Consider the following 16,439-nt stretch of genomic DNA (forward strand, 5'->3'; position numbering starts at 1 on the left):
CGTTCCTTGGGGTTTTAAGGGCCCAAGAAGGAGCAGGGAAACAAGCGAAAAGGGATGAGCCTGTTGTCTTTGACTTGGGATCAGCTTATTCTTCTCTCACACCCTCTCCCGGAAGGTCTCTGCCTGTCTTCCTCCTATTCTAGTCTGCCTTTGGGGCAGTCGGCTTCCCTCTTCTATGGAACGAGCACAGAGGTTGATTCAGGACCAGCTCTGGCTCCCCAGGATTCAGAAGCAGAGCCACACCCACACCAGCCGGCTGCAGCTCTGCTCCTGGTACAGAGCAAGCACACTTTAACAACGGGCTGACTTGTCTTTCATTCCCTTTCAATCAGCACTTTTTTGTTGGATTCCACCCACGGGTCTGTTCCAGAGGTCAGGAAATGAGGTGATCAGCCTGAGCGAGGAATGAAGGGGGAGGGCTGAGGGGCGATTGGGCAACCGGGCTGAGCAAACACAAGGGGTCAAGGATTGTGCTCGGCCAGCCCCGCGGGAGATATAGGGGCGCCGGGCGCAGCGAGGCGACGCAGAAGCCGGTCGGTCTGTGCTCTGCGCTCCGCGTCACAGACCGGGGAGGATGAGGCCCGCTGTCCGCGCTCTGTTAGCCTGCGCGGTTCTGGGTGAGTGTGGCGGCTGGGAAGGCCCTCAGCGTCGCCGGCCCTGGCGCCCCCTGCATCTCGGAGCCCTCTGCACCTTCCCTGGGCTCCGCGCTGGAGCTGGAAGCCTGGGACCTTTCCTTCGATTCTCCCCGCCGCACCCTCGCACCTGCTTCAGCACTGCCTCGGGGACAGCTCTGCGCCTGCGCGCACCTTCCGGACTTGCTGGTGTCTCTGCCACCTTTTCACTCTCTCCTTCCTTTCTTCTTGTATCCAGTAAATCTCGTGGTAGCGGAATACAGTAAATTAGGGCGCTCCCATCCCGGTTTATCAAATCCCTTTGTTGCGACCTCAGATAAGTCCAAACTGCTTAGGATGGCCATCAAGGCCTTCCCATAGCACCACTGACAGTCTGATGTCCCATGGGTGCCCTTGGTGCTGACCGTGCCTCACTAATGAGACAGGTCTGTCGAAGGGTCCCGAGCATGGGGTTTGAAACCAAACTTTGAAGGGTAGTGCAGCTTGGCCTGGGAGGGCCCCATGGAAGTAAGTAAGGCCACAAATCCAGGCACGGGTGGAGTGGACCTTGCTGCACAGATCCATGTTTCGCAGCTTGTAGCTGTTGGGCCTGCTTTGTCCTCTAACTTCTGCTGGCCACTCGTGGTGCCTTTATCTTACCTTTGGAGCCTTCTGTGTTTAGTTACTTGACCCTCTTGAAAAAGTTAGCCCTTGAGACTCCACCCACCTTAACTCACCTTTACCCTTCCCCCTCCCAACCTCAGAGGATCTCACAAGGCTGTGGAAGGTAAATGCATGACTGAGGACCAACACCTGTCTTTGGGACCTCAGGAGGGATGGTTTGGGGAGGGTCTGGAGGAGTGGTTTTGGGGAAGTCTGCCACTGACCCCTTGTTGCCTGGTTCGATACCCCATGGGTGGAGCTGGGGGTCAAGGGTGATTGGGGAGTAAATTTCCTGTGGCTCCTCTTTTTCTATCCTGGAGAACCATTCCCTCCCCATCTCCTGCTTTGTGCATCATAGATATTTATCAGCTTTGAGTCAGCCCTGTGCTGTTGATCCACAGAGTGGAGATGACAGAGGGCTTTGGGGAGAGTGCCAAATGCTCATATCATGGGAACAACACATCTGCAACCATGGCGATTGATTTTCACAGACACAGCTGGCTTTAGCCTCTCCTAGTGACAGTCCAAAGGCCTAATTGTGGAAATTGAAGGAGGGGTCGTTGGAAACAGAGAAACATTGAATATGTGGAGTTTCTAGTAGTTCCTAGAACAGAGGGTGACAGATGAGCATCGCGGGCAAATTCATTGCCTCATCAATCATTTATCCCTTTCTTCTGGCCAAGCAGATGGAAAACAACTCAGAATGTTGTCTTCTTTTGTTACCTGGGCAGAGACCAAAGTCTGGAGACCTGATTTCTAGACCACTTAGCTATTAAGAGGCTAGGTAACCTTGGGTAAAGCATCACTCTCTGAAAGATACTAATTACTAGAAAATGTGATTCCTACCCTGCTGGCTTCCCAGAGCTACAGCATTGAACCAACAGCTTGATGTAATTAAAAATCCCCCATGTATGTGGAAGTTTGTATTCCAAGGTAGGCCACTTGTCATGAGGTGAAATAAGGAGGCTCAGAGAACACAGAGGAACGGGTTGTTGTCGCCAATTGAGAGCTAACAGTCAAGCCAGCATCCCTCTGATCAGCACATGCTGGTCAGTGGGAAACTAAGAGGCCATTAGGATACTTGTCACTTGTCCCCAGACTCAGAAAGCAGTGGAACCTCTGCTCTTGTTGTTCATGGACAGGAGTGGGGTAAACAGGAGAGAATGGAGAGGAAGTAGCCTCCATGACCCTCCAGAGGCTGCTGCTGTCCTTCCCACTGACACAGGGGTCTCTGGCCTCTTTCCCTTAGGGCTGTGTCTGGCGGACCCCGAGAAAACTGTGAGATGGTGCACCATTTCAACTCATGAGGCCAGTAAGTGCGCCAGTTTTCGTGAAAATATGCTTCGTGTCTTTGAGACTGGTCCTTTTGTCTCCTGTGTGAAGAAAACCTCACACATGGATTGCATCAAGGCTATCATGGTAAGTCACTGCCACTTAAAAGACAGTGGAAGAAAATCCATACTTTCTCTTCCCTGTCACTTGGAATGATTCTGTACTCACAGGTAGGAGACTGATGTGTGGAACAGTCAGCCCCTAGTGCTAGTAAGATCATTTTAGAACTGAAAATAGAAGCAGTCATCTTTAATGGCTTAAAGGAAAATATAGCATACTCTAAAAGGGGACTATTTTTGACCCACTAAGTTCTCTGAACTCAGAGAAGAAATGCATGCTCTCAAAATGACCGTGTAACACTATTTTGGAGGTTCTTGATGCATCACAAGAAGTAGATGAATGATACGCACAAGGAGGAGGAATACATTGTCATGATTGAAGATGATAGCTGATCCTTTTGTTCTAGGTTTTCCAAAATACTTGTTCAACATTATTCCTACTCATCTGAACACGGGTCAGACCCTGTGCTGGGCAATGGGGCTGTAGTGGTGACTGTAAGCACACATGGTCCTGATTCTTGAGTAGCTTACAGTCCAGTCAGGAGAGCAGAAAAACATGCAAACAAGTAGACATGAAATTTCAAATTGCGTGATGTACAATGGAGGAAAAGAAACAGAACTTTCAGAGGAAACTTGCTCTGGTCTGGGTGTCAATGGCAATCTCCCTGAGAGGGAGCAATGAATCTGAGACCCCAGGGATAAGTATTGGTAAGCCTGCCAAAAGCCACAGGTTAAATATGTCAGGTAGGGAGCCATAGCATGCGCAAAGGGCCTGAGACAGGGGAGAGCTGGGCTTGTTTGATTTTCTGTAGGGAAGCTAGGGTGACTGGAGCAGAGCAAGCAGGAGACTGGAAGGAGTGGGGGGAGGTATACATAGACTCAGTCAGATGGAGCATGATTAACTGAAGGAATCAGTGTTTTTGTATAAATAACTGGTCTGTTGTGTGTGTGTGTACTGAACCTCAGTTACTATCCAGGCTTAATTATAACTTTTGATTTATGACTTACTTTCAGATTTGGTATATGCATACCCCTCTTCGTTTTAAAATACATTAATATTATGAAATAATACTATCCACAAACCTACCAGAGGTTCTCAAAACTTCACCATTGCCAGTAGCTGACTTCTAGGGCTACTGTGTAGCAGCATGGATTCTACAGGAACTTCATCACTTGGGGCAGTGTAACCCTCTGACCCTGCTTAGAACTATCCATGTATTTCCCTATCCAGTGCAAACAGAATCTCAGAACTTTCTTGCTTTTTATTTAAAGACTTGTATAGGTATTTGTGGATAATTGCATAGTTTTGCTTCTTAAAATATTTTATAAACATGTCATTACTATGTGTTGGCTTCTCATACTTGCTTTTTGCTCCTCAGTGTTATACTAGGATTTCACCCATGTTGTTGAATACAGCTATTGTTCATTCATTTTCAGAACTCTGCAAAAGTCCATTGTGTTAGCATACCACAATTTATTTTTTCTTTTCTGGTCATTAAGCATTTGGATTGTTTCTAGTTTTTTGTTATTCTAATCAGGGTTTGAGGAATATTTTTACACAAATCTCCTGTTACACAAGTATTACTAGTTTCTCTGTAATATATATGTACTAACAGATTTTCTGTGCCATGGGATGTGTGAGTATTTGACTTCAAAAACAATGCCAAATGTATTTGGGTTTTTAAGCAAATGCAATGTGGCTATTCAAATTCCCACTGTCACCAGCCGTATATGAAAGAATAATCCATATAACTCTTGGTGAATTTGATATTTTATCATTATAAATTAATCACTGTCTCTGGCAGTGCTTTTTAACTAAAGTTTATTTTTCTGATATTAGCATACTACATTAACTTTCTTTTAACTAGGATTGTCCTTCTATGTCTCTTTCCATTCCTTTATTTTCAACTTTCTGTGTGATTATCCTTCAGGTGTGTCTTATGAAAATGGTATGTTGCTGAGGATTTTGCTTATTAATGAAATCTGGTAATCTCATTTGTTTTGTGTGGTAAATTTAAACCATTAATAAATTATTGCTTTCATTAATGATAAATTTGTACTTATTTCTGCCATATTACTTTTTGATTTCTCATAGTCCTCCTTTCCCCCGGATTTCTGATTTTTAAAAATTGAGTTGGCACATGTGTGTGTTCATTTGGATTGTGTTCCCTTTATTCCACCTTTCCCCCATTGGAAGTAAATTTAAACAATTTGTTTATATTCTTTAATGAGTCCCTTAAATTTTTACTGTATAATTTTTTAGCTTAACAAAGTGTTAACAGTAAAATAATCAACCCCCTACCTCTTTCTGAAACAGAAAGAGAACTCTGGACTATATTGATATTTTATGTCTGTCTTTTCTTAACTAACCCTGGAATGTAGATACTTCATGTATTTCTTGACAGTATACATACATATTATATAGCTAAGTATGTGTGTGTATGCATGTGTAAGTTTGTTCAGTTCAGTTCAGTCACTCAGTCATGTCCGACTCTTTCCGACCCCACGGACTGCAGCATGCCAGGCCTCCCTGTCCATCATCAACTCTCGGAGTTTACCCAAACGTGTGTCCATTGAGCCGGTGATGCCATCCAGCCATCTCATCCTCTGTCGTCCCCTTCTCTTCCTGCCTTCAATCTTTCTCAGCATCAGGGTCTTTTCCAAGGAGTCAGTTCTTCGCATCAGGTGGCCACAGTATTGGAGTTTCAGCTTCAACATCAGTCCTTCCAATGAACACCCAGGACTGAGCTCCTTTAGGGTGGACTGGTTGGATCTCCTTGCAGTTCAAGGGACTCTCAAGAGTCTTCTCCAACACCACATTTCAAAAGCATCAATTCTTCAGTGCTCGGTTTTCTTTATAGTCCAACTCTCACATCCATACATGACTACTGGAAAAACCATAGCCTTGACTAGATGGACCTTTGTTGCCAAAGTAATGTCTCTACTTTTTAATATGCTGTCTAGGTTGGTCATAACTTTCTTTCCAAGGAGCAAGCGTCTTTTAATTTCATGGCTGCACTCACCATCTGCAGTGATTTGGAAGCCCCAAAATATAAAGCCTGCCACTATTTCCACTGTTTCCCTATCTATCTGCCATGAAGTGATGGGATCGGATGCTGTGATCTCAGTTTTCTGAATGTTGAGCTTTAAACCAACTTTTTCACTCTCCTCTTGCACTTTCATCAAGAGGCTCTTTAGTTCTTCTTCACTTTCTGTCATAAGGATGGTGTCATCTGCATATCTGAGGTTATTGATATTTCTCCTGGAAATCTTGATGCCAGCTTGTGCTTCATCCAGCCCAGTGTTTCTCATGATGTACTCTGCATATAAGTTAAATAAGCAGGGTGACAATATATAGCCTTAATGTACTGCTTTTCCTATTTGGAACCAGTCTGTTATTCCAGTTCTAACTGTTGTCCAGTTCTAACTGTTGCTTCCTGACCTGCATACAGGTTTCTCAAGAGGCAGGTCAGGTGGTCTGGTATTCCCATCTCTTTCAGAATTTTCCACAGCTTGTTGTGATCCACACAGTCAAAGGTTTTGGCACAGTCAATAAAGCAGAAATAGATGTTTTTCTGGAACCCTCTTGCTTTTTTGATGATCCAGCAGATGTTGGCAATTTGATCTCTGGTTCCTCTGCCTTTTCTAAATCCAGCTTGAACATTTGGAAGTTCACTGTTCACATATTGTTGAAGCCCGTCTTGGAGAATTTTGAGCATTACTTTACCAGCATGTGAGATGAGTGAAATTGTGTGATAGTTGAACATTCTTTGGCATTGCCTTTCTTTGTGACTGGAGTGAAAGCTGACCTTTTCCAGTTCTGTGGCCACTGCTAAATTTTCAAAATTTGCTGGCATTTTGAGTGCAGCACTTTCACAGCATCATCAGTGTAAGTTTGTGTATGTGCCCAAAAGTTCAGAAAGAGGGAGGAAGACACAGAGAAAATTTTGGATTTATCTACATTTTTGCCATTTAATCTATTTACCATTTCTTCTTCTTCTTTTTTTTTTAAGCTTTTAAAAAAATTTTGGCCATGGTGTGTGACTTGTGGGATCTCACTTCCCCAACCAGGGATTGGGGCTTCCCTGGTGGCTCAGTGGTAAAGAATCTGCCTGCCAATTAAGGAGATGCTAGTTTGATCTCTGAGTGGGGAAGATCCCCTAGAGAAGGAAATGGCAATCCAGTCCAGTATTCTTTCCTGGAAAATTCCATGTACAGAGAAGCCTGGCAGGCTACAGTTCATGGGGTCGAAAAGAGTCGAACATGATTCAGCAATGAAAACAACACCAACAGGGATGAGCTTAGGCCATGATGGTGAAAGGGCCAAATCCTAACCACTAGACCACCAGGGAACTTGCTACTATTCCTTCTTATATTTCTAATCATCCTTCTGGGATGTTTGCTTTTGAAATGTGTCCTTTTGGTGGTACTTTAGAGTCAATTTCTTGGTATTAAACTCTCTCTGTTGCTTGCTTGTTTCCTCTGCAAATGCCAGTCTCCCCTTTATTCTTGAATGGTAATTTTGCTGAATGTATAATTCTAGTTTGATGTTTTTACACTATTTTAAAATATTTCCATTGTTTCCTGACTTCCTTTGTACTCATTGAGAAGTCTGGTATCATCCTATTTCTCCTTTAATCATCTCACTGGATAACTTTTCTTGTCCTTGGTTGAGGATGTTCCCTAGATTCACCATGATATTTCCAGTTGTGGGAATCTTGGTACTTATCTTGCTTAGACTATGTTGGATCTGTGGAATCATGTCTTTCAGGAGGTCTGGAAAAGTACTGCCTTTCTTCTGTTTCTTTCTTTTTTTAATTCTAAAATTCCAAGAAGACACATGTTAGGCTTTCTTTAATCTAGCTTCCATATCTTTTAATCCCTCTTTCATAGCTTCTGTCTCTGTACCTCTTTTTGGCACAGATGGGCACCAAATTCATCCAAGATGAGTTATTCAGATATAACTTTCAGTTCCCTAATTCTCAATTTTAATCTGTTATATCAACTTGTTGCCTATTCATTCACTTTTCAAATTTCAATGGTTACATTTTTTACTTCTAGAAGTATGAGTTAATTTTTCTTTTTATTCCTGATAATCTCATTTTCTATGCTTATCTCTGTGATTATGGCCTTCACTTTGTACATAAAGCACATATATAGCTCTTCTCCATTGTTTCTGACCATTCTGAACTCCACAGTCCTTGTGAGCCAAGTCTGCTGCTCCTGTTGATGCCCATGCATCGTGGCTTCCCTTCTTTTGGGTTTGGTTTTCTGCACTTGGGAAGTCATACTTGATTTTAATCCTCCACCTTCCTGGGGGTTCAGGTTCCCTTCGGAATCCCTGTGGCCTTCGTGGAGTTAGGGCCACATGAGTTAGGCCTTGGCTTCTTGATTTCTGAGCCCCCAAAGCCTCAGTGATTCCTGCCCAAGATACTGGTGTCTGGGCCTAGAAAGCCCCAACCTCACTGCTTTAAGAAAAGCTCTGTTTTTTTTACTCATTTATTTTTATTCTGTGGTGGGTGGGGTGGGTGAGGAAAGTCTCTGGAGGTTTCATCTACCTTTGGGATACCAAGAAAGCCATAAAGATTGCTTCATATAAGGAGTCTAGTTGTGGAATAAGAGAGCCCTTCACCAACATGCATGTGTTTAATGGCACTGAAGTGTACATTTAAAAATGGTTAAATGATAAACTTTATGTTACATTATTTTATTACAATAAAACAACAAAAACAACTCCAACCATTGAAAGAAAAGTTTCAGCTAGACAAATATATATTTTGGCTTACATTATTATTTTATTTCATTTATAAATACTATTTTCTTGTTATCTACCTATAACATGATGCAGACTGTGTAGCTACAGTTTCTTCTTTGTAATTTAATTCATAAGAACTATTTATTTATGGAGTACTAGCAAGGGATTCAAGAAAAGTAATTTTGATTAAAGATGTTTGAAGCAAGAAAAAAAGCAATAAAAATATGTTATGAAGTGTCTATATAAAGATGGTGCATCTCACTTTGAGAGAAAATATAAATTCTAGACCTAGTGGGATGGTATCTGTAATACTTCAAATGAAATCTTGGTTTAAAGAAGAGAATTAGTAAAAGCAAAAACTAAGAATAAAACAAAGCAAAACAAAACAAAACAAAGCAAAACAAAACCCAGAAAGTAACAGTGTAATGGAAGAAATAAACCCACACTGTGTGGATTCAAATCCTAGCTATATGACTTACTTGTTATGTGGTCTGGGGAGATGATTTAAACTTTCTCTGCCTCTATTTTTTTAATGTGTAAGATGGAGCTGAGTTGGACAATGATGTCTGAGTAGTTGATTAAATGAACAGTCAGCCATAATGGAACTAAACACTCATTAATGCTCATAATGAGCATTAAACAGTCAGTTTAGAGTATAAGCATGAAGTTAAAGCCAGAGAAAGCTCCGGTCCCTGAACAAAAGACTCCTCTGGTTATATGGACCCAGGACAGGAAGGAAAAGTACTGAGTACTGAATTGCAGCGGGAAAGGATGTCTTCATGTCTCCTCTTCCCCACTGAAAGTTCTCCACAGAGACATCTGAGGACAATCTCAGCAGAAGGCCCAAGATAGAGAGGTTGGACCTGAACTTGAAATATAAATATGTGTAAAAGCATGGCTAGGCAGAGAGACTGGAGTCCTTGACTGCAGCTCCTTCAGAGCCTGTACTGAATGGACTGTGCACCCAGTCTGGTGTTGGAGCTTTCCCCCAAGAGGCCTGCTGGCAAAGTGTCTGTAAGTTAGGTCAATTTTGAAAATCACAATAGTTTTCTGGGCCAGTAGCTGGACTCCTCACCAGGAAAAAGAGAAAAATGATTCATTCCATCTTTGCAGGAATAAGGAAAATGATGGCCAAAACCTCTCACCAGGGCAGCAGAGTTAACTGAAGCCCGTGGTGTTACGTAAGGGCTGGGCAAGCTGAGGGTTCATCTGGCCTCAGATCTGAGAAGCACTACCAGTCACTTCTACATACCCAAGTATAGGTGGGCCTTTCTTGGAAGTAAGGGCTTCACTGAACTCTGGTCTGTTCTCTTTCAGAATAACGAAGCAGATGCTGTGACATTGGATGGAGGTTTGGTGTATGAGGCAGGCCTGAAGCCCAACAACCTGAAGCCTGTAGTGGCAGAGTTCCATGGGACAAAAGAGAGTAAGTTCTCCTTTGGACCCAGAAAGTAATTAGTAGCCCTTGTTCTCTCCTGGTAGACACTGGGTCTTGTCTCATTCAGGCGGGTAATGGAGATTAGCTACTTATGAGCTTTCCCCATTGGGGAGTGAGTGGGGAATGAGGGGCCCTGTCAACAACTGTAGATACAACTCAAGGTCCTGGGAGCTTTGGGCTGGTTGAGGACTGGTGCTCATGACGCTGACCTTGTAGGCAGGCTGTGTACAATGAACTGAACCATCGGGGTTTAGAATAAAGAGGAGTTCTCCAAGAACCACATGCAGGGGAGAGACTACACAGGAGCATGTACCTGGAGCCCCCACGGCCTTGGATCTCATCTGAGAGCAACTCCACTGTTCCTGGGTCTGTGTGAGGAACAAAAATACTAAGAGAAAGTTAGCAATGTGGCCTCTCACAGTTCCAGCTTCCAGGGGGAGACTCGTTTTGTAGGTACAGGCAGACACTCCCTGCAAGGCCAGGGTAGGCAAGAGCATTGGGGCATGTGTGCACATAGCTTCCTTGATCCTGGGTGTGCCTGGAGGGTCATTACAAATGTCTCTTCTGTGGCCCATCCTTTCCCCTGTAAGCCTAGGAAGGCTTTTCTGGTCCTCTTTAGGACCCAATCCATCATAAATGTTACCTCTGGGTAACCCTTCCCTGCTCAGGAGCCCAGTAGTAATGAACAGTGCTTCTCTGGTGGGCCGTTTGAGAGTCTTTCATCCACACTGTCCCTTCGCAGACCCGCAAACTTTCTATTATGCTGTGGCGGTGGTGAAGAAGGGCACTGAATTCAAGCTGGATGATCTCAAAGGCAAGAAGTCCTGCCACACAGGCCTCGGCAGGTCCGCTGGGTGGAACATCCCCATGGGCAAACTTTATAAGCAATTGCCTGATCCACAGGAATCTATTCAGAGAGGTAAGTGGGCAGGAGGGTGAGCAGGAATCTCTTCAGATGCCCACACGGGCCACACTGGCATCACTCAGACATGGTCAGGTGATGATGTGTGATGGCTCTGGGAGTGGAGGTGGGAGATTAACCTGCTTTAAATGGGCAAATCTGCTGCAATAGCAGCTATTGTGGGGTGTCACAAGTCCTTTTTTCCTATAAGCTCCTGACACCCCACCAGAGGCTGTCCTGAGGAACTGGGGGAAGGGAATGGAGGGCTTCATTCAGGGCCAAGGCTCCTGGGCCCTTTGTCCACTTCCCTGGGGTGCTTTCATGTCTGTGGCTGATGATTTCCCCATTCTGCTGGAGCTTTCCTAAAGGCCATCTGCTGGCTATGAACTTGGCCTACACCTCTCCGGGTGGGTCCTCCATCTGGTCTTGGAGGCCAAGTCCAAAGGGACACATAGGCCTATGCCAGTCTGGTTTTTGGGGAGGAGGTAGGAGGGAAGGGGTTAAATATGCCCCTTTTTGAAAACCTTTAGTCTTGAAGAGAGGCTTCTCAGGTGGCCCTAGTGGTAAAGAAGCTGCCTGCTAATGCAGGAGACTCAAGAGACATGGGTTGAATCCCTGGGTCGGGAAGATCCTCTGGAGGAGGAAATGGCAACCCATTCCACTACTCTTGCCTGGGAAGTCCCATGAAGAGAGGAGCCTGGCAGGTTACTGTTCATGGGATTGTAAAGAGTTGGACACGACTGAGTGCAAACACACATTCATAAAGGCAAACTGTAACTGTGGGGATGCTGGTTTTGCTTGGATCTCTCTTGTGAGCCTGGACCGGGAGCTGTAGTTGCCTCTGGCCAGGCTGGCTCATGCCCTGTGTTTCTGTGTCTCTGTGTTGAGCAGCTGCGGCCAACTTCTTCTCGGGCAGCTGTGTCCCCTGTGCGGATCAGTCATCATTTCCCAAACTGTGTCAACTGTGTGCGGGGAAAGGGACAGACAAGTGTGCCTGCTCCAACCACGAACCATACTTCGGCTACTCAGGGGCCTTTAAGTGAGTGAGACTGGCTGCTTCTCCATCCCGGCTCCTAAGTGTCCAGTGTCTTCAGGTTGGGGGGCTTCCCTGACCCGTAGCAGAGTCCAGCCTGCAAAGGGGCATCCAGGGTACCTAATCCCCTCCCAGGAACTCAGTGACACAGCTGGGACTCTCCAGGCCAGACCAGGGCACACTCTCTTCATGTGACGTTGACAAGGAAGCCCCCTCCTGGGACCCCTTCTGTCTCCCCAGAGTTTTCTCACTGCACTAAGCAGAGCCAGAAGCGACCGGCACTGCCCTGGTGCCCAGGGTGCTCCGTGGGGATGGCCCTCTGCTCTCCATGGCAACAGCGTCACCTGCTCAGTGCACTGGCCTCTCTCCTGCCTCCTTTCTCTGTCCCCGCATAGGCAGCTTGTGTGGCTGATTTCTTGCTCCCTCTTCTCGCTTGGTTATATCCTAAAGTTTTAGAGCAAGCGAAGGGCACCTTTCCTCCCTCAAGAGACACTATGCCTTTATCCTTCACCAGAAGTTTGAAAGCACTTTTCACTATTGAGATGTCTTCAATACCTTTTTGATGCTTTGGGGCACATGGTGATAGCCCTCCAGCTCCTGTGAGCTCACCCCACATCTCCATGGTGCCCTGGGGATCAGCTCCCCATGGTGCTTCCTCAGCTGTGGGTCTGCACAGAGGCTTCCCCCAGGCCCTACCCTTGTCCGAAGGCTGGACGGTGTGGTCAGACACTGGAGCCTGAGGAGAAGGGCCTGCCCTGCAATAATCTCCCTAATGTGTCTCCTCTCCACAGGTGTCTGACGGAGGGCGGTGGGGACGTGGCCTTTGTCAAGCACTCAACGGTATTGGGTAGGTGATGGGAGAAGAATCTATAGACCCTTCAAGCAGAGGGCCTTCCTTTTCTTTGTCTTCCTGCTCAGGTGTCAGATGTGAGCACAGTGTGTTCCTCCTTTCTCACTGCTGGGATGTTCACCTGTGAGGAGGTGTGTGCCCATAGGGTCCCCATCCGGACGCCTGGGCCTCATCCTATCATCCAGCTTACTGAATACCAGGCCAGTGTTGCAACAGCAAAGGATCAGGAGCAGGTCTGGCTGACCTTGTCCTGTAGTCGGCCTGCTGAGATGAAATTTCTTGTGGGATGTGGGCAGTCACCCCTGCACTGGGCATCAGAAGCTTCTCGATCTGTAACTGCCTAGGGGATCTTGAGCAAGTCAGTTTCCTTCTGGCCTTCACTGTTTGCTCTTGGCTTCTCAGCTCACATAGTTCTTGATTCAGTGAGTTTGCAAGGGAGAGGAGGGGGCTCCTGCCATCGACCTATGTGGGCTTCCCTCCCCAGACAACCTGCCTAACCCAGACGACAGGAAAAACTATGAGCTGCTCTGCGGGGACAACTCCCGGAAGCCTGTAGATGATTACCATGAATGCTACTTGGCAAAGGTCCCTTCCCATGCGGTTGTGGCTCGAACCGTGGGCGGCAAGGAGGATGTGATCTGGGAACTTCTCAATCACGCCCAGGTACCAAATCCCCCTGTCCTCTCTCCTGCTTAGCAGTCCCTGCTTGGATTTGGGGCATTTCCTTCACTCCCTCTCAGCCACTGTGGAAGTCATTCTGTGTTCAGGACATAGCAGGGACCATGCCACACACCATCCACTTGCATGCAGACACCCACCCAGTAAAACCTTCTTGGAGTTGCACATAGCCTAGTCCTGCATTGTCATCTGCCAGACTCTTACATTCTGGGTCAGTGATATGAAGCTGCTCCTTCTTGCTCTCTTTCGTTTCTCTTCCATTGGAAAGGAAATGGTCTCTCTTCCAAGTCCCTCAGCCTGACAGAAAGGGAGTTGCACATACAGCCAGCCTTCCTTTCCCAGAGCAGCAGAATGCCAGAACTGAGCCAGTTTCTCTTGTCCAGCCCTCCCATCTGTCCATCAAGGCAACCACACAGCCTCTGAAGTTGAGTTTCTTACACCCAGTGAGCTATCATCCAGCCAGAGAGACAGGCATAGAAAAAAGTTCAGAGTATCAGATATTTGTTACATGGCCCAAAAGGGCTGTGAATGGAAAAGGTGCTGGGTGGGAAACAGCAGGTCTGACTGCCCTCTCTATTCATATCTTGAAAATTTCACAGTTTTAATCTTTGACCCATTTTGCAGCACCCCTTGTTGCTGTAGCCATTCAGACCTGTGTTTTACCACAAACAGGAACATTTTGGCAAAGATAAACCGGACAATTTCCAGCTCTTCCAATCCCCTCATGGGAAGGACCTGCTATTTAAGGACTCTGCTGATGGGTTTTTAAAGATTCCTTCTAAGATGGATTTTGAGCTGTACTTGGGATATGAATATGTTACTGCTCTTCAGAATCTAAGAGAAAGTAAACGTAAGTATTTGGAACTCCTAGACCATGTGGCTCTAGGAGTCTGGAAACCTGGTGAGGGTGGGGACTAGAAATTAGAGTCTTTCCAGGTACTAAACACCTGTCCCAACAATCCTTCATTTGCCCTGCCCATCCAGCCCAGTGTTAGATGGATGCTAAATGACTTTGGCCATCATGAGATGGACCTGGACATCACCAAAGGACATTAAAGGAAATTCACACTTAAAATGATTTTTATCGGAAACTCTCTGGAGGCCAAATAGTTAAGATTCTGTGTTTTCACTACAGAGAGCCCAAGTTCGATCCCTGGTCAGGGAACTAAAATCTCACAAGCCACAAGGCAGGCCCCCCACCCAAAAAGAAGAAGATTTGTATTGATGCCAGTATTGCTTCCCTTGTATAAGCCAGGGCTCCCCTACCCACTTCATGAAGCCAATTAGCCTGGTACAAAGTAAGTCAAATAGAATGAAACTGCTACAAACAAGCATATCTGCAGCCAGTGCTATGGTCACCATGTACCATGGTGAAGCTGGAGCTTTAGACAGGTCAGTCCTTCTCCTGAATTATTTCCTTGGGTCCTTAGAGGTGTGTTTGAGCACTCATTTATTCAACAGACATGTATTGACCATCTACTATTAATAGCTATAAACTATGTAACATGCTGGGCATATAATGGTGAGGCAAAGATGTATTAGATTCTGTTGTCACAGAACTTTCAGACCAGTGGGGAAGACAAATGTTGAAGGAATAGTCACTCCACTGAATGATCAATTGAAATGAGAGATTTCCTCAACAGAAAGAAAGCAAAAACCCAGAACAAAATATCACAGCTCTACAAGAGCGCGAAAACAAAGGTAAACAGGTCCAAGAATTGAGGTAAAGCTTCCCTGAGGAAATGCCTCTTGAGCCAGTCTGAAAGTTGGGTAGGTGTTTGTTTATTCAGTAAACATTTATTGCACTGACCATAAGCCTGGCATTAAGGGTGCCATGGAGAACAAGACAGGCATGGCCCTCACCCTGGCCAAGCTTATGTTCTCCTGCAGGGAACAGACGGTAAACAATGAATAAATATACAACATCTGCTCGGATGGTTAAGTGCTATTTCTAAATGAGGGAAAAATAACCCCAGCCTGAAGTGATAGAATGCCTTGGAGTTGGGAGGAGAGTGGACTTCTCAGAAGAAGTAATTTTAAGTTAAATCTAAATGATAAGAAGCCAGCCAAGAGACTGTTATTGCCTTTAATTTCTAAGAGCTTAATTCCTTGAATGGAATCTGTTTGTGTATTGCTAAAAAAAATCCCAGCGTCTTTCTGAAGACAGCAGCAAAACCAGCAAGCCACATCTGGGCCTCTTCTCATCACTGGTTTTCTTGCTTACGTCCTAGCCCCGGACACCTCAAAGGATGAGTGCAAGGTGAAGTGGTGTGCAATTGGCCACCACGAGAGGACAAAGTGTGATCGGTGGAGTGGGTTCAGTGTCGGGGCAATAGAGTGTGAAACAGCAGAAAACACTGAAGAGTGCATCGCCAAGATCATGGTACGTCCCTCCTGCCTCCACAGGGCCACGTGCCTGCCACCGCTGCCTACCTGTCCCCGAGGCTGAGTGAGTGTTCCTGGGAATTACACAAAAAGCAGGGTTCCTGGGAACCTCACCCTCAGTGTGGGTGGACCTCAGTGTGGGGGACCTCAGTGTGAGGACCCTGCAGGGTCCTCAGGACCTTTGAGCTTGTGAATCTGAAGGGCTCCGGAGGGCTTATTTCCTCCTAGTGTCAGCACTCCGTGGAGGGCAATCTGAGCTGTGTCTGCTTAGGGAGGCTGGACCTCGGTGTGAGTGTGCCTGAGACCCACGGTGTGCCATGGCAAGCGTGACAAGGTCATGTTACTGAGGAAACACGTGGAAGTTTAGCTTTGTTGCTCACAAGGGCATTCCACATTTGCTTTTAGAAGTGTTGAAAAACTGAAGGCTATAAATAAGAAAATACATAAAAAGTAACCGTAACCTTATAAATCAGAGAAAATCCTGTTAACTGGGCTCATATCATGCCTGCAATTTATTACTCTTTTCTCACCTAAAGTTATCTAGGGAGCTTTTTTCTTGTTTTCAGAGAATTACTTGCTCCCGTGTTCACAAAAAAAATTTCGTTCTTTGAAAACATGATTTTTAAAAATGTATTTTAGTTTATTTTTGAAAGAATATACACTATTCTGTTTACAGTGGCTTGTCTGGGGACCAAGTTTATGAGGAACTATCTCTTTCATTTCTTTTTTTCTCT

At 45.5% G+C, this 16,439-nt stretch overlaps 1 protein-coding gene across 1 annotated transcript in view; it reads left to right on the forward strand.

Annotated features, from left to right (window-relative positions):
* Positions 1-403: 403 nt before the first annotated feature.
* LOC122676138 (serotransferrin) overlaps positions 404-16,439 on the forward strand; it is a 39,182-nt gene continuing 23,146 nt past the window's right edge. Inside the window, exons 1-9 of the mRNA XM_043875476.1 lie at positions 404-617; positions 2,524-2,693; positions 9,738-9,846; positions 10,601-10,777; positions 11,651-11,798; positions 12,584-12,639; positions 13,127-13,305; positions 13,993-14,170; positions 15,552-15,703. Of these exons, the coding sequence (XP_043731411.1) occupies positions 575-617; positions 2,524-2,693; positions 9,738-9,846; positions 10,601-10,777; positions 11,651-11,798; positions 12,584-12,639; positions 13,127-13,305; positions 13,993-14,170; positions 15,552-15,703 (1,212 nt within the window). The 5' untranslated portion in view covers positions 404-574. The remainder of the gene's footprint in view (positions 618-2,523; positions 2,694-9,737; positions 9,847-10,600; positions 10,778-11,650; positions 11,799-12,583; positions 12,640-13,126; positions 13,306-13,992; positions 14,171-15,551; positions 15,704-16,439) is intronic.

The sequence above is a fragment of the Cervus elaphus genome, chromosome 19 (assembly GCF_910594005.1).
Source record: "Cervus elaphus chromosome 19, mCerEla1.1, whole genome shotgun sequence".
Classification (NCBI taxonomy): Eukaryota; Metazoa; Chordata; class Mammalia; order Artiodactyla; family Cervidae; genus Cervus; species Cervus elaphus.